General features: G+C 35.7%; 1 protein-coding gene across 2 annotated transcripts in view; it reads left to right on the plus strand.

The window, feature by feature from the left end:
- Nucleotides 1-20,812, plus strand: part of PIGK (phosphatidylinositol glycan anchor biosynthesis class K) — a 125,524-nt gene that overhangs the window by 19,224 nt on the left and 85,488 nt on the right. For both annotated transcript variants that reach the window (XM_047726582.1, XM_047726584.1), the window contains exon 4: nt 18,638-18,773. In XM_047726582.1, coding sequence (XP_047582538.1) covers nt 18,638-18,773 — 136 coding nt within the window. The remainder of the gene's footprint in view (nt 1-18,637; nt 18,774-20,812) is intronic.

Raw genomic sequence — 20,812 nt, forward strand, 5'->3', positions numbered from 1 at the left:
AATTTTATTCTTATTCCAGTCCTATAGAGGTTGGTATTATTATGCCATTATTATGCCACTGATCATTTAATACCTTATTAAATTAAAAGACCTATGTCTACATGTTGAATGTAGTACTAAGGTGTTATAAAAGTTTTAATTTAATAAATATAAGGAGTGCCTCTTCTATTTCCTCATTTACTCATTTTTTGCACAGTTTCTATGTTGTCTTAGTTTTTATTATGTGATGTGTCACGTACTTTGTGCTTCTGTACATCATCATGCTTTGTAGCTATAATTCATGCTTCTGTACTTCAACAGCTTTGTAGCTGTTTATTCCCTGTCTCTGGTCTCTTTTTTCCTCCAACTCATCCTACACACAGCTGTTAGAATTCTTTCTCAGACACTGCTTTCATGTTTTCACTCCCACTATCAAGAACCTGCAGTGACTCTCTATTGCCTTTCTGAAAAATCCAAAATGTTCATCCAGCCTTCAGTCTTACTGCTTTGTTAATTCCAATTTACTATGTTCATTTGTAGATTCATTATGGCACCTACTACATAATATTTATTCACTCTCATTTTTCTCTATATGTATTTATATATATGTTTTGAGCATTTATTCCACTTAAAACACTTTAAATCCTCTGTGCCCTCCTTTCCTACCCATATGTCTTTCTTTCCTTTGTGTCACTGTGTAGAACATCGTAGAGTACTCTGTACAGGGAGGTCACTGAGTGCTTTAAAAAAAAAAAACACATTGCAATTAATTTATACAATTTTATAAATAAGTATATGTTCAAATTTTATTCTTACTATTTTTATCCTATGATTTTATCTAATTTTTATGTACAAAAGGATTGGAACTATAGTAATTGTGCTTTGTAAATAATTTGCAATATATTGTAGTTGTTGTCAAGGTATAATACTAACTCATGACTTTGTTCTGCTTCTTGCCTCCTGTCACTTTCTAACGTTTTTTTCTTGTATACTCTGTAAAAATATAAATAATAGTGTTTGAATATAGATACTTATGTATTCTTAACAATCTGTCATTTTATTCTCACCTTTGGCAGCTGATCTGTCTGCCACTCCACAGGATGTTCGGGTGAAGTGTATAATATCTTGAATAGAGGAACATTTAGAATAGTTAAGTTGAAATGTGCTCTAAGGAGGAGAATAGTGACCGGGGTAAAAGAAGCATTTAGGCCACTGGCATCGTGCTCTTATCTTTAAATAGTTATAAACCATTTGACAGACTAAGAAGACTGTGAAGGATTTTATGGAGCAAAGGGGTAATTTCTTTATTGATTTGTAAATACATAGGAAGATTTTGGGATATTAGAGAAGCAAGAGGTGCTTATTTATTTATTTTTAAAGAATTTATTTATTTATTTGAGAGAGAGACAGTGAGAGAGAGCTTGAGAGGGGAGAAGGTCAGAGGGAGAAGCAGACTCCTCTTGGAGCTGGGAGCCCGATGTGGGACTTGATCCCAGGACTCCAGGATCATGACCTGAGCCGAAGGCAGTTGCTTAACCAGCTGAGCCACCCAGGCGCCCGAGGTGCTTATTTCTTAATACCATAATGTTTTTATTACTGAAACTAGCTTCTTATCTGGTAACTTGATTTCCTTGACTTTGTTATGTTTTAGAATCGTCTTGGCTATTTTGGGGTCTTGTTTCTTCCATATTAAGTTTAGAATCAGCTTGCCAAATTCTTAAAACTCTGTTGGGATTTTGATTTGCATTGCAGTAAATTTTAGATGAACTTAGAATAGGCTTCTTTATGGCATTAAATCTTTATTTATATATAAGGTGTATCTCCATGTAATTATGTGTTTAACAGCTTTCAACTAAGTTTTATCATTTTTAATTTTTCTCCATAAACATTTTTGGTAGAATTTTTAGTTGTCTTATTTTTTTGTTGTTGCTATTGTAAATGTACCATTTTAAAAAGCACTTTTCTTCTGTTGCACATACAGTTGGCTTTTGTATATTGTTCTAGCAACCTGCTGAACTGTATTAATTTTAATAATTTAACTATAAATTCTTTTTCTCATAGCCATAAAATCTACAGTGACAGTTTTCTTTCAAATCTTTTTAGCATAAATTTTTTAAAAAGATTATTTATTTATTTTAGAGAGAGAGAGGGAGCAGAGGAAGAGGGAGAAGCAGACTCCTTGCAAAGCAGGCAGCGCCACGTGGGGCTCAATCCCAGGATCCTGGGATCATGACCTGAGCTGAAGGTAGCTGCTTAACTGACTGAGCCACCCAGGTGCCCCGGCCATAAACTTCTTTTAAGTCTTCAAAAGCTGGGGCACCTGGGTGGCTCAGTAGTTAAGTTCCTTCTTTCGGCCCAGGTCATGATCTCAGGGTCCTGGGATTGAGCCCCACATTGGCTTGATCCTGCTTAGCGGGGAGCCTGCTGCTCCCTCTCACACTCCTCCTGCTTGTGTTCCCTCTCTCACTGTGTCTCTCTCCGTCACATAAATAAATAAAATCTTTTAAAAAGTAAATAAGTAAATAAATTTTCAAAAGCTTTCATATTTGAAAATTTGAGGATAAAAATTACCTTTCAAGACCTCAAAATTAGTAATCCAGAGAAACCTTTATTTTGTCCATGAAAAAAATGTGTTCCTGAGAGGTAATGTGATCTTTAAGGTTAACAACTGTTTGGTGGCAGACATAACACTAGAATTCTGGTTATAGTGATTATATTATACTATGTTGTCCAATTCATCATTATTAATAAGTAAAATATTAAAAAGGATAAGTGAAAGCAATTAATTAAAAATAAAGATAAATGTTGATATGCTTTATGAAGCTGATGTTTGCATGATAATATACTTAGTTTACTAATGTAAACAATAATCTAAAACCTTACCAAAATTATAATAGCTGATCTTCAGAGTTTTGTCTTGTAATGAGCTTTCTCTAGAGCTGTTCATCTATTTCCATTTGAAGATAACTTAGAAAGTTATTTTTATTTTCACTTTGGTACCTCCAATAAAGTGAACCTACTGGTGTGTTGTACCTAGTATTTATATCAGAACATGTGATAACTTGATTTCCTGGGTATTTGTGATTACCTTGTTACATAGTCTTAGAGCACCTGGTGGCTCAGTTGGTTAAGTGTCTGGCTCTTAATTTTGTCTGGGGTCATGACCTCAGGGTCATGGGATCAAGCCCTAAGTCAGGCTCCATGTTCAGCAGGGAGTCTGCTCTAGGTTGTTTTCCCATTCCTCTCCTTCCCTTTCTGTTCCTCTTCCTGCTCATGTGTTCTCTCTCTCACTCTCTTTCTCTAAAATAAATAAATAAACAAAATTTAAAAAAAAAATAGTCTTATTGGATGTTTGTTTTATAGTCAGTTATAAGTCAGTTTAAATTCAGGTGCTTCCAAGGATTGTGTAAATGTAAGGAAATCATAATTTATGTGGGAGGCAATTAGCACAGTATTTGAGGGTACAGGCTGTTAGTAAAACACTCTTTGTAGATGATAGTATATACAGAAGATCCCAAAGACTCCAACAAAACCCTGTTAGAGCTAATAAACAAATTCAGTAAAGATGCAGAATATAAAATCAGTGTACAAAAGTCTCTTGTTTCTGTATACTAATAACAAACTATCAAAAGGGGAAATTAAGAAAATCCTGTTTAAAACCATAAGTGAGGGGCGCCTGGGTGGCTCAGTGGGTTAAAGCCTCTGCCTTCGTCTCAGGTCATGATCCCAAGGTCCTGGGATCGAGTCCCGCATCGCATCAGGCTCTCTGCTCAGCAGGGAGCCTGCTTCCTCCTCTCTCTGCCTGCCTCTCTGCCGACTTGTGATCTCTGTCTGTCAAATAAATAAATAAAATCTTAAAAAAAAAACCATAAGTGACTCGTAATCTCACAAAACAAACTGAGGGTTGCTGGGGGGAGGCGGGTTGGGAGAGTGGGGTGGGGTTATGGACATTGGGGAGGGTATGTGCTAAGGTGAGTGCTGTGAAGTGTGTAAACCTGGCGATTCACAGACCTGTACCCCTGGGGATAAAAATATATGTTTATAAAAAATAAAAATTAAAAAAAAAAAGAAAATCCTGTTTACAGTTTTATCGAAAAATAATAAAGTACCTAGGAATTAATCAAGGAGGTGAAAGACCTGTACACTGAAAACTATAAGGCATTAATGAAAAAAATTGAGGAACACAAATAAATGGAAAGATATTCTGTGCTAATGGATTGGAAGAATTAATATTGTTAAAATGACCGTACTACCCAAAGCAATCTACAAATTCACTGCAGTCTGTATCAAAATTCCAGTGACATTTTTCACAGACGAAAAAGCAATCCTAAAATTTGTATGGAACCCCAAAAGACCCCAAATAGACAAAGCAATTCTTTTTTTTTTTTTTTTTTAAAGATTTTATTTATTTGTCAGAGAGAGAGAGGAGAGCGAGCGAGCACAGGCAGACAGAATGGCAGGCAGAGGCAGAGGGAGAAGCAGGCTCCCCTCCAAGCAAGGAGCCCGATGTGGGACTCGATCCCAGGACGCTGGGATCATGACCTGAGCCGAAGGCAGCTGCTTAACCAACTGAGCCACCCAGGCGTCCCTAGACAAAGCAATTCTGAGAAAGAAAAAAACGGTGGAGTCATCACACATCCTGATTTCAAACTATAGTACAAAGCTATAATACTCAAAAACCCTATGGTATTGGCATGGGAATATATGCAGCCCAATGGAACAAAATTGAGACCACATATGTGGTCAGTTAATTTACAACAAAGAAGTGAAGAATATAAAATGGTGAAAGGAAGGTCTCTTCGATACGTGATGTTAGGGAAACTGCAACGTGCAAAAGAACAAAACCGGACCACAACTTATATTGTACACAGTCGTCAACTCCAGATGGATTAAAAACTTGAAGGTAAGACCTGAAACCATAAAACATTGAGAAGATAACATTGGCAGTAAATTCTGACATCAGTCTTGGTGATGATTTTTTAAATTTGATAAGAGAAGCAAAAATCAATAAGTGGGACTATATCAAACGAAAAAGCTTCTGTACATCAAAGGAAACCATCAAAAAAATGAAAAAGGAGAAAGAAGCAGGTGCTTGTAGAAGAGCTGACTCACATGAGTGGCAAAACACTGGGATCTGTAACATTTCACAGGTTTTTATTATTGCAGTCTCAAACTACTATCTGGTCTCTGTAAGGCTTTATTCTTGAATTTTCATTGGATTATATGCCATGCTAATAATTCATCTTCCTTCTTTGAACTAGTTTTAGTAATTCGTTACAAATAAGAGAGCCTAACTAGAGTACATATTAGGGTGTGGATAAAGGGTTAATAACAAAGCCCTTTTCTAATATAAAAAAAAAATTGACTTTTGTTCACTTTGTAACTCTGTTCTTTTGGATATAAAAAGGTAGGCAACATTGCTTTTGGTAAAATTGATTAGATAACTGTAAGTGGACCAATCAATGAATCAATCATTGCTTGAGAAGGCCATACCTTTGGGCTTTTCTGAGTGGGAGGAGTTTTCTAACTGGATTTGTTCCTTGGAGGGACCCTGAAAAGTATGTCTATGGAGGTATTGCATAAGATGTTGACTCTAGCTGGGTGTGAGGTTTCTAAGCCAAAGTGGATATTCTGCCCACCCGTATAAGTCTCACTACCTCGTCCTTGAGTTACCATCTGAGGCACCAAAAAGAATAGCTTGGGAGGACCACATACACATGTACACTTGTGCCATGCTGTTAGCTACAGCCTCTTAGACTTGAAAGAGAAAGTCCTGGACAGTTACGTATATTGCCATAGATTGTCGTGAGTGGCTTAAAATAATGCACACTATTTTGGACATCAGAAGTCCAAAATGTGTCATCAGATCTGTGTTCCTTCTGAAAGCTCTAGGAGAAAATTTGTTTCCTTATATTTTCCAGCTTCTAGAGGGTGCTTGTTTTCCTTGGCTCATGGCTCTGTTCTCCATTTTGAAAGCCATCAGCATAACATCTTTAGTGACTGTTCTGTTGTCTGTTTCTGCTCTCACATTACCTTCGCTGACTCTGATTCTCTTGCCTCTCTCTTATAAGGACCCCAGTGATTTACATGGGTTTACCTAGATACTTCAGGGTAACCTCCCCATCTCAAGATCCCTAACTTAATCACATCTGCAAAGTCGCTTTTATCTTTAAAGTTAATGTATTCACAGTTTCTGGGGATTAGGACATGGGTATCTTTTAGGGCCATCTTTTAAGTCTGCCTGCTTTACTGGCAAACGCTTCCTGTTCTTTCTTCTTCTAACTGAATTTGATGCCAAGTATGGTCATCTTGAATGTCTAATGGATCTTATCAAGAAGACAAGTGGGTGTGATAGGAGTGTTTGGAATACTGGAAAAGTGAGGAATCATGAAACCCAAGAAGAGCTGGCCAAGAAAATAATGCCACGTAAGAGGTGCACTCAATTCCTAATGAGTTAGATGAGTAGAATGAGGATTACAATAGTTTGAAGAGTTAATGGGAAGCAAGGAAGTAGGAAAAGTGACTGGAGGATGTTGACTGGGAATGAAGGAGAAAGGGAGCATAGACTGAGGGGACTTAGAACTGAGACAAATTTTTGATTTTGAGACAGAAGGAATTTACATAGGTTAGCAGAAGTTGCCAAAAGAAGGGAAACATAGAAACTGGAAGAGAGGGAATAAAATTAATTTGGGGGTTCTAATGTATCTTTATTGACCCTTCCATTTATTACACTGATGTTTTCTAAAGTAGATTGAAAAATTGGGGGGAACCAATAAAATGCCTGTTGCATTTGAGGTTATATGACTGAGGATGGGTACTAGGTTGGTCTGAGAAATAGGGAGGAAGGCAACTGGTGGGGGTTGGGGTGGAATATGCACTAATTTAATCTACTTCTTTTCTCCTTCTTACCTTTTTCCCTTTTCCAACCAATAAATATATGTTGAGAGTCTGTGATGTTTAGAATACACCTGTCAGTTTGTATGATTTAAACTGAAGTGGGGATATAGGAAGAGAAAAGTGTAGAAGAGTAAACTGTGGCCTCCAAGAAAAAACGTTAAGTGTTTGGGTGGTAGCAATGGGAGTGACCACAAAATAAGTCGCACTCAACTTGATATTTCACCATGGAAAGTGGTGGTAATAATAAGTATTTCTAAGAAAGTTCTGAGTATTCTAATGGAGAATTGATTAAAAAAAGTAATTCTCTGTCACGTTATATCTGACTCTTTCTGAAGTGTTAAAAAGGTAAGTGAAATTAACTTTTGTGGACATAATTTGATTTCTTTGGAGAAAAGATATCTCACATATTTTTATATTAGTTTCTAAGGATTTGACCTGAGCATAAGCAGGAGGTTACTCAATTCAGTAAAAAGTATCCTGACATTAAATCCTTAACGCCCACCTGTTGACTTTCATTTAACATTATATCCATGCCCAAGGCTTCCAATCTTGAAATTCAGTTGTTATTTTAGAAAGTAAAACCCTTATTAATCAGAACTTAATTCACCTAAAATGTCAGTTTTTCTCCTCTGTATTAGAAGCAAAGGACAATCAAATAAGACCTTAACAGGGATTTTGTTCTAACAAATATATTTTAGGTTTTATCCTAGCCAAATAAAATCCAACTCAATTTCCTGCATTTCATTGAATTCTGTTTATAATGTTACATTTGATAAAATAAATATTCAAATGTTAGCTTTCGTATACAAATAAGATTTTTGTTTAGTAGATTGTTCTTAGGAAAGTAGTTTAGATATTGTCTTTTTTTTTTTTTTTTTTTTGCATTTCACTATTTATTTAGATGTTTAGCTTCCACACTGGGTTTTTACAACCTGGTGAATCCTGACAAACTATTTCTCTCATGGACCTGTAACTACACATTACAAGATAATATAAGTATATGGTTGAACTAACATTAATACACATCACTGTTTTATCAATTATATAAAAAATTATCAAATATCTAAATACTGAGTTACACAGCTCAAAAGGCATATAAAAATTAAATGCTCAATTCCACTAGCCGAAACCCACTTCTTTTTTTTGCAAGGGAGATTAGGAAGAGAAGGAAAAAAGGCATACTTTAATAAAAATACAGCTGGTAAACAGTTTCAAATAGGTATGGAAAAATAATAAGAATTTTGTGATTAAGAATTATTATAGCTACAATAATAAAGCATCTCTACCTTTAAAAAATGTTTAAATTAAAGAACATATTCTACATATTCTGCATAAGACAAAGATAGTATCATACTAGAAATACTGAATAACCTTCTCTCGTTCCTTTTTAGGTTTTCTCTGTTAAGTTGCACCCAAGAGTGCAACCATTAAATTAACTGTAAGACTTTTTTGCCTGGAGGCATTAAAGGTGTGCTTCTGTGCAATGCAGATTTTTAAGATAGAGGTTTTCCATATCAGTACAAAGTGAGATCTATAAAAAGGCGTTAAATAATCACTGTACAACTTGATAAAAAATCAGTGGTTATGTTAACCTGATATATACTAGTATGAATGTGGGCAATGTAAACATAAAGTGAGCAAACAAATAACCATATAGTCTTTGATTCCAGTGTTTGAAATGACTGAAAGAATGAACCATATAAGATCTAGCATGTTCCTAGTTCCTAGGTTTTAGTTCTATATGATACTAAAAATACACAAGCGTTATTTATATTGAATATTTTGGTACCTGATCTGTCTGTATGTCTTATGTATTGATAAGATTCTGGCATGGGAATAGATTTAAAGACTTAAGACTCTGTACTGCATGATTTCAGGAAAGGTCAGCTGGTACAAATGTTAAGGAAATTTTAACTGCTGAACTGTTAAGTGTCCAGAAAGGTTGGCTGTAACCCAAACATAGAGGTTCTGTGCAGCATGTAATGTGATAAAACTGCTTTTTCAGTATTCCTATAGAAGTTTCATTAGACTTATTCACCAAGCCAACTTCTTGGCTAATATGCACAGCAAATTAGGTTCCGTCTGAAGTTCCACTTCCAAAACAGTAGCTCCAGGCATCCCAGTTTTATTGGCCATTGATGTCTCTGCGGCACAGACACATTCTATAGTGATACTTCTCTAAATACAAAAGTTGCTTGATGTTAAAGCTCCATGGCTGCTTTTGTCTTATGATCTGTACTGCATCTTTATGTTTCATTCCTAAGCACAGAAGCATTGGAGCTTTCCCATGGCCTGTAACCAGCGAACAGCAGCACGACAACCAGGTTCTTCTCAAAACTTGATTTTTGCAAGACTTAACCAGTTATCAGTAATCTGGTTAGATGGTGGTACAGCTTCATCAAAAGGCCATGGATATCTCCTTTTCTATAAGAGCAGTGTCATATATTGCTTTCTATACTCTTATTATTGTGGTAATGCCATGCTTCTTATGTTTGGTTGGATTGTAGATAATAAGAAATATATTGTATAGCTAGCTGCCGTGGAAGTTGAACAGTTCATTTAAGTCATGTTCATTTAGTTTAAAATATTCGTTAGAGTTATGAACTAATTTTAAAAATTGCATATAGAAATGATATAAAGAAACTTGAAACCTCCACTTGAAATTCTCAGTGCTGTGAGTATAGTTGGAGTAATGGGAAATGAAATGAACCTCCTAACAAGAGGCAGGAAATCTTCAATCCACTAATATTGAGCAATGGAAAGGAAGAACACTGAGGCTTACCCCATCTAGGTCAGAAGTGGAAAATGCTTTGCAGATTTCAATTCAACACTTCTGTGGCCAGGCTAACTGCTCTTCTGTGGCTTCTTAGAGTGCTAATGAATTTCTCTAGTTCTCTTGCCCTCATAAAAGTCACACTGTGCTTGGCAGTAATTTTTTCTGTCCTTTGGAAACTTCATAAATGTGTGATGATAGAAAAGAATATACTTACTCATTGAAGATTGTAGCTTAATCCTACAGTGGGTATCGAGGTGGCAGTGACACAGGTGGCAGTGGCTACTGCTACAGGACAGGGCGTCCGTGGTGGCCAGGTGCAGGGGAGGTTGTGCAAGTCTCCTTGGGGCACTGGGCTGGTACTGGGTTTTGAGAAAGAGTTGAAATTAGAACATTCCAGTGCCCAGGCTTTTTAAATCATATTTATTGTAATTTTAAAAAGATTTGGGGGAGATTTTTCCCAGTTTTTAAAGGTGAAAACAGACTTAAAATCCATAGGTCTGTAATTAAATGATTCATTTAAAATTTAAAAAATGTTTGTAATGAAGTTTGAACATAAATTTCATAGAGCCATGGAAAATAGGAATACTAAGTTGTGATTCTTATGAGGAAAAGTGATGTCCCTTTAGTATTTGTTGATGTGAGTATAGAAATTACCAAAGGTTTATTGTTGTTGTTGTTGTTTGACTTTGCTCATTACTTGGGAGTGGAGTAAAAGCCAGGGTATTCCATTGTGCCAAAGAATGCAGCAATAGATGGAAAGTGTATGGGCTTAGAAATAAAATCTCAACTCCTCTGCTTACCAGCCTTGTAACTTTGGGCAAGTGGTTTGACCTCAGTGAATTTCCTTATCTTTAGATTGAAGACAGTCGTAATCTTCAGGATTGTTGTGATTTAGTGAGGATGAAGTATCTGATAGGACTGCGGCACAGTGCCTGTTACAGTCAACTCAGCAAATACTTGTTTCCACCATCCTGTCCCTACCCCATTACCTATAGCATATTGTGACTACATTTTAAATACTAGTAATCATCACTTCCGTGTTAGAACTGGAAGAAATTTTAAAAGTTCCTTACTCAGAATTCTGCCTTCCCCTTTTGTTTTTAATTTGCTTGTCTACTAAAAATCCGTGTTCGAATTTGTTTCTGGAAGTTCTACCATACTGTTTGACATAGCTCTTCTGAATTTAAATCTGTTTTCTTTTTTACTCTCAAGAAATGAGAAGTACAGTGGTTCATTCTGTAATCTTACCTTATTTGCATTTTTCTATAACTTATACTCTTATTTTTTGATAATTTTATTAAAATGAATATATTTGATAATTTGGATAAAATACTGTGGTAAGTTGTACAATTCAATATGGAGTGGTTAAATCAAATTCATATTAATGAACACTATTTTTTGCTTTTAAGAAAACAAATTGTTGAATTACATTCAATTGAGATTTATTATTATCTTCCAGTTAATCACTCTTTCTATATTTTTCTTTTTAATTTTTGTCCAAGTTGATTCTTATGATGAAATCGAAGAGCAAAGTGGTAACAAAATAGTCTTCACTGGTGTTTGGTCTCTCTATCTTATCCTTTGGCAAATAGATTTTTTAAAAAAAGGATAAAACTGATACCTCAGAAGCACAAGCTTCCAAAATCTCTCTCTCTCTCTTTTTAAAAAGATTTTATTTATTTATTTGAGAAAGAGAGAGAATAAGAGAGAGTAAGCATGAGAGGAGGAAGGTCAGAGGAAGAAGCAGACCCCTTGCTGAGCAGGGAGCCTGATGTGGGATTGGTCCTAGGACTCCAGGATCATGACCTGAGCTGAAGGCAGTCGCTCAACCTACTGAGCCACCCAGGCGCCCAGCCTCCAAGTTCTCTTGATGAAAAGAATATCTGACTCTTTTGCTTAATGTCCAGAGAAAGTTAGGAGGACCTTTTGATTTTTTTGTTGTTGTTATTTGAGAATGGAAGTATACCAGAGAAGACATATTGTGGGTATTTGCATGTATTTTTCAGTCAAAATATGCAATTCAGGTGTTGTGGTCAAGTATTAGGAGAGCGCTTATGGCATTCTAAAAATTTTACATATAGACTGTTAAAATCTACTGGTGTTAAGCAAGACTCCAAGGTACTTGATGTGAAGTGGTTGAATTGGGGAGACATGATTATATCGGTGCAGATCATTACAGAAAAATAAGAAAAGTAAAATTTCTGTTAGGCATGAGAATATGGGGGCGCCTGGGTGGCTCAGTGGGTTAAAGCCTCTGCCTTCGGCTCAGATCATGATCTCAGGGTCCTGGGATCGAGCCCCGCATTGGGCTTTCTGCTCAGTGGGGAGCCTGCTTCCTCCTCTCTCTCTGCCTGCCCCTCTGCCTACTTGTGATCTCTGTCTGTCAAATAAATAAATAAAATCTTTAAAAACAAAACAAAACATGAGAATATGTGAAAGACTGTACATATTGATTCCCATTATGATGGAGTATATGCAAAATATCAAGATTTTAAAAATTTTATCCTATGCATTTTGACAAAAATATATTATGCTTGATCAGTGGCATTCATTAATGCAACATTCTTTATTTGACTATTGACTATTTCTTGTCTTTTTTTTTTATTAAAAATTTTGTTTATTTGTTTGACAGAGAGAGATCACAAGTAGGCAGACAGGCAGGGGAGGGGGGAAGTAGGCTCCCTACCGAGCAGAGAGCTGAGTGGGGCTCGATTGCAGGACCCTGAGATCATGACCTGAGCAGAAGGCAGAGGCTTAACCCACTGAGCCACCCAGGTGCCCTGACTGTTAACCATTTCTGTGAGGCATCCATAATGGTCGAGAAGTACAGTAACTTGTAATTTGGGTAATAAAATGTACAGATTTGAATTCTAAGCCTTGACGCTGGTGTGCTTGAGTAAGTCAATAAAACTAGTTAGTGGGAAGTTGAGCAATGGAAAATGGGAAAAGATTAAAAAAAAAAAAAAAAAAAAAAAAACTTGCTATGGGAAAGGAAAAGGGTGTTGGTGAGGCATCTCTGCTGCTTGCCTCCTCCCCCATATACGAAAAGTGGTTAAGATTGGAGAGTGTTTGGAAGCAGAGATGAAGCAGTGGAAGCTTAGATATAGGCTACAGATGTAGGTGCAGATGATTGAGAGTGACAGTGTGAGGTTTAGTGGTTGAAAAGACCTGGTGAGGGAAGGGCCAGCAGCAGGATGTAATCCCATTGCCTTTTTGTAGAAAAGAGTCAGGGGCTTTTGGGAATTGATTGGAGACTGTAGAACATGAACCTCTGTACCTTTCCGAAGTTCTGTTCTCCAATTTTTGAATTCAAGTGGGTACTTAAAATTTCGAGTTATACTTTACTGTACTTAAAGGAGAAATTATATGCTCTAATGCTATTCTTTAATTGAAAATTTGCTAAGGTCTCTAGATGGTTCCATTTAGAATTTCAAGGGCCTATTTTATATCAGTTATGTGCTATAAATATTGAACAGCAATAATGAGTTCATGCATTTACCTTAATCACCTGAGTTGATTAAATTATCAATATAAAACAAAACACATGATTATATCCTTCCAAATCCTAGTTCATGTAACTTAAGGTAGTACCGGATTGTTTTCTTTTTCTTTCTTTCTTTCCTTTTTTTTTTTTTTAAGATTTTATTTATTTATTTGACAGAGATCACAAGTAGGCAGAGAGGCAGGCAGAGAGAGAGAGGGGGAAGCAGGCTCCCCACCAAGCAGACAGCCCAATGCGGGGCTCGATCCCAGGACTCTGGGATCATGACCTGAACCGAAGGCAGAGACTTTAACCCACTGAGCCACCCAGGCGCCCAATACAGGATTGTTAAAAGCAAATAAATGATCATGTCAAACAAAGTGGATTGGAATCCTAACTCTACTGTTTACTAGCTTTGTGACCTGAGACATGTTACTTAACTTCTGTGTGCCTAAGTTTCATAACCTGTAAAATAGGGAAATAATAATACACGTCTTGGAAATAATGTATAATTATACTAGCTAGATCTACCTTCATGTGACATGTCTGCTGCTGTTGATTTCCTGTCTCTGCAATGCAGTTTTTGAGCTTTATTTCTAATAATGTAAGTACAAAATACTTGGCATCCTGTAGTCTAGTAATGCCACTTGTTTGACATTTGGCAAATTGAAAGTAATTCAGAAAATCCTAATGGTCTAGTACCTGTGGCTAGCAGATTTGTTATGATTAGTTTCACAGCACATTGGTGATGAGATTTATTAACTTGGAAATTCCTCTAGACATGGAAGAAAAGGAGGTGAAAAGCCTAAAAGTAAATTATTCTGGCATCAAGCTAATGATTTAACAACAAAATTTGTTAAATTTGCTTGGTCCTATAGTCTCTGCTTTGCTACAGAAGCAATAATCTACAGAGTATCCTGAATAATTTATGTTGGGGGGTAGGGGGAAGCAACATCTATGAGCAGAAACCCAGATATTTAAGAGCCCATCAAAGATCCTTGTGATTCTCAGATCTCCTGCTGCCTTAATTTCAGCTACTATTCTACATTGGGATGTTGATATTACCGATGATAAAGCTGGTGATCCTAGTTCTAGGAGCTAAAGATGCTCTCAGGTTGAATTATCTGATTGGTAGCATGGCTATAGAGTGGATACAGTTTTAAGTGAACATTTAAAAACACGATTTTACCAACGCAGTAATTTATTTAAATTTAATTCAGTGAAAAATTTTTATTAAGGTAATACCAGCCTATTAATAAATGAAGAGTTACGCTTTTTGAAATGTCATGCTCTAATGATGTAGGGAAGTGAAAAATTACTCATCTATTTAAAATGGGCGTTTTTTTTTTTTAACCCATTGGTGATTGGGTCAAGGAAGAACTTTAGGGAAGTGAGTAAAAGAATGGCCTAGCAGCCTTGATGCAGGGTTTATCTGTTCCTTTAATGTTTGGCAAACATAATGGAATATATTTATTTTAGACAATTTTCCCCCCGCCTGTTTCTCAAATTGTGCTTCGTGCCTTCTTTTCTGAGATGGTTTAAAATTTCATTTTTATTTTAATTGTACTTAAAATCTATATAAGCACAATAAGGGTATTCTTTTTTTTTTTAAGATTTTATTTATTTATTTGTCAGAGAGAGAGAGAGCGAGAGTGAGCACAGGCAGATAGAGTGGCAGGCAGAGGCAGAGGGAGAAGCAGGCTCCCTGCTGAGCAAGGAGCACAATGTGGGACTTGATCCCAGGACTCTGGGATCATGACCTGAGCCCAAGGCAGCCGCTTAACCAACTGAGCCACCCAGGCATCCCCAATAAGGGTATTCTTGATCAAGGTATTAAACCAGATACCAAAGAGTCGTAAGGGAAGAGAATATACTTAATCTATAAGAGGAAAGAAGTTATGCTCCACTAATACTCATTATGTATATATATTTTTTTAAGATTTTATTTATTTGACAGAGATCACAAGTAGACAGAGAGGCAGGCAGAGAGACAGAGAGAGAGAGGGAAGCAGGCTCCCTGCCGAGCAGAGAGCCCGATGCAGGACTCGATCCCAGGACCCTGAGATCATGACCTGAGCCGAAGGCAGCGGCTTAACCCACTGAGCCACCCAGGTGCCCTCATTATGTATATTTAAAGTAGCAAATACATATCACACACAAATTAGTAGATATACATAGATATGTCCTCATATTTTTTTAACTAATAGGAATGCATGATTTAAAATATGTGGAGTGGGCCTGGGGGGTTAGTTGCTTAAGTGTCTGACTCTTGCATTTGGCTCAGGTCTGATTTCAAGGGCAGTGAGATCAAACCCGGCCTCCTTGCTCAGCACTGGGCAGAGCCTGCTTAAGATTTGACCTCTCCCTCTGCCCCTCCCCCTGGCTTGTGCTTTCTCTTTAAAAAATAAAAATAAAATAAAATATGTGGAAACTCACACAAACAACCGGCAAATTGTTTGGATTCAAACCCAATTTGAACTTTATACAATTTCTGTGCTCACTTTTTCTTTTGGTTTTGTGTTGAGAGAAGGCCATATTGCCATATGCTTTGTCGTGTGATGTAGGTTTTGCAGGGCCTTGAATAGAGTGTGAGAGTTGAGTCACCACACATGGTAGTATAGGATTGCCAGACTGTAAGAATATCATTTTTATATCAATTGGGTATATTTGAGGAATTTTGTCTTAATTTTACTAAGATACAAAGCAAGTTGCTGTCATTATTTATAGGAATGTAGTAGTATGTCTTCATGTAGATTTATTTTCTTTGGTTTTGATTCCAGCAGTGATTGATCTGATATCTACTCGGTAAAGACTTAAGTAACTGCTGGGATGCTAACTGGATATTCAAGTGAAAAGGACACTTTAAGAAGTCAACAAGTTAGATTTCATAATAACTGACGTTCAAAGAATGTTTATTGACAGAGTCTTAAATATAAGATCTGATCCCTGAAGTCAAGTAATGTAACAGGAATTTCTGAATTGCATTTTATACAACATACTTTTGTGAACATTTTCTGTATTATCGAGTTATATTGTAGTGTAGATATCAAAATACAGGGGAAAAAATGAAGTGTAGTACCAGGCCTGATGTTATCTCTTTGTCCTGTTAAATACAGTAGTAGTAACTTATATAGTTAGTTTTAGCAAAATAATATCCTCCTTCAAATGTTAATGTGTTTAGAGTATTATTAGTTTGGTAGTTTTGTTAAAATGTGATTTATAATTTTGTATTTATTTGTAGTTTTATAAGAACCATAAGCCTAAGGAGTTAACTTTCATTTATATATGTAAGTTTCATTACACAAATAATTTAACACCCGGACCACGTAGAATTTTTTTTTTTTTCCCTCCAGGAAAGAGTTCTGAACATTTCTTAAGTTTTAGAAACAGTGGATAAGAATATGTGGTTGGACTTCTAAACCTTTGAAATTGTTTTTTTCTAGTCCTGTTTTTCTAATCGATTATCCACAAATAAAATGATTTTTTAAAATGTTATGTTAACTGAGGGTTATAGTAATTATATGGGGGCTCAAAATTATCTGCAAGAAAGATGTTGATTGAATTTATGATTTTTTTGAGATTGATTTATTTATTTTAGAAAGACAGAGAGAAAGCAGGGAGAGGAGTGGAGGTGGAGGAAGAAAGAAAGAATCCCAAGCAGACTCCCCGCTGAGCATGAGCCTGGAAGGAGCCAGAATGATGTGGGACTTGATCCCACAACTCTGAGATCATGACCTGAGCCGAAACCAAGAGTTGGATCCTTAACTGACTGAGCTACCCAGGCACCCCTGAATTTATAATTTTAAGCTGAAATTATGCTTCTTTATAACATTGACATTGTATAGATATTGAATGATCATTTAATTTTATAGATTAAAATTAACTTAATCAAATAAATGGCCTAAAGGAATACCTTTATAATTGAGATTTAGAGATAGTTCAGTCTTATTTAATAGTGGCTTATAACAGAAAAGGTGATTGGTAATAACTTAATGTAAGTTAGTCATCTTAAGTTATGAAAAAAGAGAAGATATATTTTCCATTTTAAGAGGAGTAACTTTCACCATTCTGTGAGCATGAATCAGTAACAGCTGAAGATCTGATCTTTGAATGCGCACCGTTGGAACCCTCTCAAAATAGAAATCTAGCCAATTTTCAAGAAAAATCACAATGTTTCAGTTTTGAACTTTAATGTATTTGGAACATATGCAGCAGAACACTTTCTTCTTGCTATCTCCTGCCAAACTAATTATGTATACCGCATTAATTTTTCCCTTATGTTTGGGAAGCTCAAGTATATATGGTAGAATTGCCTGATTCATGTTCATCACTTTTAATGGTAAAATCAAGATGAGAAGTATTTAAGATAAATTTTATAATTTTCTCTAAAAGAAAATATATGCAAAAATGAAAATGTTTCATTCACTCCCCTGATATTTATTGAATACTTACTATATGCCAGGTTCTTTTACTAAGCCTGAGTGTAAGTGATACGGTGGTGAACAGAATAGAGAAAGACCCTGTCCTCAGCTTATATTCCAATAGGAGTGGTGTGGGAGATGATGGGGATTTCAAATTCATAAATGACCTGTAGAAAATAAAACATGTAATGAGAATGGAGTAGCTCAACTGAGATTGGGATGATAGGAAGATTTGGGAGAAGTCTAAATTTCTTTGGTGAGTAGCCCCTAAACTGGGAAAGGCTTAGCATATTCTGGGAACAGAAAAGCCACTATGGAAGGAGCACGGTGAACATGGGTGGTAGTAGTTGCAGTTAGAGAGGTTAGACAGAAGCCACATTAAGTAAAGCCTTTTAGACCATGAGAGGAGTTTCAGTTTTTGTCTAATTATAATGGGGAGTCTTTGGAGGATTTTAAGTGAGAAAGTTTAATGATGTGACTTATTTCAGAAAGATCACTCTGGTAGTTATAAGGAAAATGACCTGTAAGAGGGCAGGAGTGGAAGCAGGAAGCCAGGGAGGGAGATATTTCAGTATCTAGTCTCTTAGGGAGGTGGAGTGGAGCCAGTGAAGAGCGATTGGGCTGGGGGTGTGTTCCTGTAGCACCCCCTTTGCACTTGCATGCTTTCATACCTGGGATTCTGAAAGTTAATTTCTTTGGAATATCATAGGTTAATGTGGACTCTAAGTCTTAAGAATGTCAAATACTACGAAAGCTAAAAAAAAATATTTGGGGAAGACAGTGTAACTCCTTCAGCTTCCCTTTGCTCTATGGCATAAAATACACTATGTTGGGAAAAAATTTAAGTTAGTAACTTCAAGTTCTGTGGATAAATTTATGCCAGATTGCTCTAATTTCTTTGCTTTAAAGCTTATACTACATCAGAATATGAAAACAATTAAAAAGCTCTTTTAAAATATGTACTCAATAATTATTTTATTTTTAATGAAAAGAAAATATAATTGCCTCATGATATTAATAAAATGTGTCTGCTTTTAACTTATTGGTTGAAGTAGCATATTTACTGGAATTTTTTTTTTCTAGTCACATTGTTCTGATGCTTGCAGACGATATGGCATGCAACCCTAGAAATCCCAAACCAGCTACAGTGTTTAGTCACAAGAATATGGAACTAAATGTGTATGGAGATGATGTGGAAGTGGATTATAGAAGTTATGAGGTAACATTGTTTGATTTAATAACATTTTTGAAATGTAGTTATCATTACTTTTAAACTCTAAAATAATGGTAGAATATTTTCTTTAAACTTTGTGCATAATTGTCACTGAAGCCTTGATGTAATTCTGTCTCTGGAGTTCATATTAAGGAAACAATACATGAGTAAAACTAACACAGCATGAATATTTCATATATGTATCTGGGATAGGACAATTTTATCTTGGCTCTTATGTTAGAATATTTTAGTGAGGTTTCATAACTTTTTTTTTTTACAGTAAATGCATTGTTTATCTTTCAGATTTGACCTAAAATTGTAAATTTTGTATATTTAATATATATAGAGGAAAAATTAAAACAACAAAAAACTCACCCATATTTCCACTGCTTAGAGGTAATCACTTTTAATATGCTTCCAGTGTTTTTATGTATATGATTAAAAATTAAAGTATAAATTTGAAAAATGGCATTATATATTTTTCCTTTTGAAACTTCATTTTAAATTTAATAGATAGTGAAGATGTTTAAAATTTGAAATCTTCCTTGGTGAAGTCTTCCTCAATAATCCTTCACCTTTTACCAAGCCTACCAAAAGTAAGAGTTTTCTGTGTACCCAGACCTGTTTTGAAGCAATTTTAAAGTCATTATCTGTCTCCTCCCCCTGTAAGCATCTTGAGGACATGGCCTATGTCTTATGTATCTTATGCCTACCAAGTACCTATTACATTTGAAGGCCCTCAGAAGTGTTTGTTCAGTAATTAAATGTGGATGAATGTTGGACTACTTGTTGATTTAGTCATCATAAAATATAAACCAAAAAGAAGTCCCATTAAAACACTTATCATTTTGCTGTTTTCTGGGAAAAAAATATTAGGTACACATGCACAGAAACACATACAAATGCACATATATTTATATACTCATGATCTAGGGAAAAGTTGAACAAGAAAGCTAGATAAATTTTCCGCTTTTTAAATTTAGATCTGTGTAATATAATTTTAAATATGCTTTCAAAGAATTCAAAAGTTCAACAAATTCCAGGGTGGGAAATTTGGTTTAAAGTGTGATCCATTTTTTACATGTTGAAGATACCCTTAACAAAATTTAAGTAATAAAATACATTGAAAAATCAAAGATACACAATTTGGGGATTATTTGTGGAACTATCCTTATGGTTTTATTTTTATAATTCATTATGGACCTATCTTTCAAGGTTTATCTAGAAGTCACTAGGTAGTTGTACCAGTCAACTGCAATAGTTACAATATTGCTGAATTTATTTACGAGTTTCTTTATTTTGTATCTTCCCAAAGAATTACCTATGAAGACATTAATAATTTTTAAATTTTAGGCAATACTTTGCTTAGCATTTAAAGTTTTAAATTTAATTAACTGATTTTTCCCAGGGTATTTTTATTAGCAATTATATTTAATGGAAGCAAGTTAACTTTGAGGCATATATATATATATATATATATTTTTTTTTTTTTTAATAAACATATAATATATTTTTATCCCCAGTGGTACAGGTCTGTGAATCGCCAGGTTTACACACTTCACAGCACTCACCTTAGCACATACCCTCCCCAATGTCCATAACCCCACCCCCCTCTCCCAACCCCCCTCCCCCCAGCAACCTTCAGTTTGTTTTGTGAGATTAAGAGTCACTTACGGTTTGTCTCCCTCCTGATCCCATCTTGTTTCATTTACTCTTCTCCTACCCCCTTAACCCCCCATGTTGCATCTCCACTTCCTCATATCAGGGAGATCATATGATAGTTGTCTTTCTCCGATTGACTTATTTTGCTAAGCATGATACCCTCTAGTTCCATCCACGTCGTTGCAAATGGCAAGATTTCATTTCTTTTGATGGCTGCATAGTATTCCATTGTGTATATATACCACATCTTTATCCATTCATCTGTTGATGGACATCTAGGTTCTTTCCACAGTTTGGCTATTGTAGACTTTGCTGCTATAAACATTCGGCTGCATGTGCCCCTTCGGATCACTACCTTTGAGGCATATATTTAAATAAATATA

This window comes from Lutra lutra, chromosome 4 (genome assembly GCF_902655055.1).
Source record: "Lutra lutra chromosome 4, mLutLut1.2, whole genome shotgun sequence".
Taxonomy (NCBI): Eukaryota; Metazoa; Chordata; class Mammalia; order Carnivora; family Mustelidae; genus Lutra; species Lutra lutra.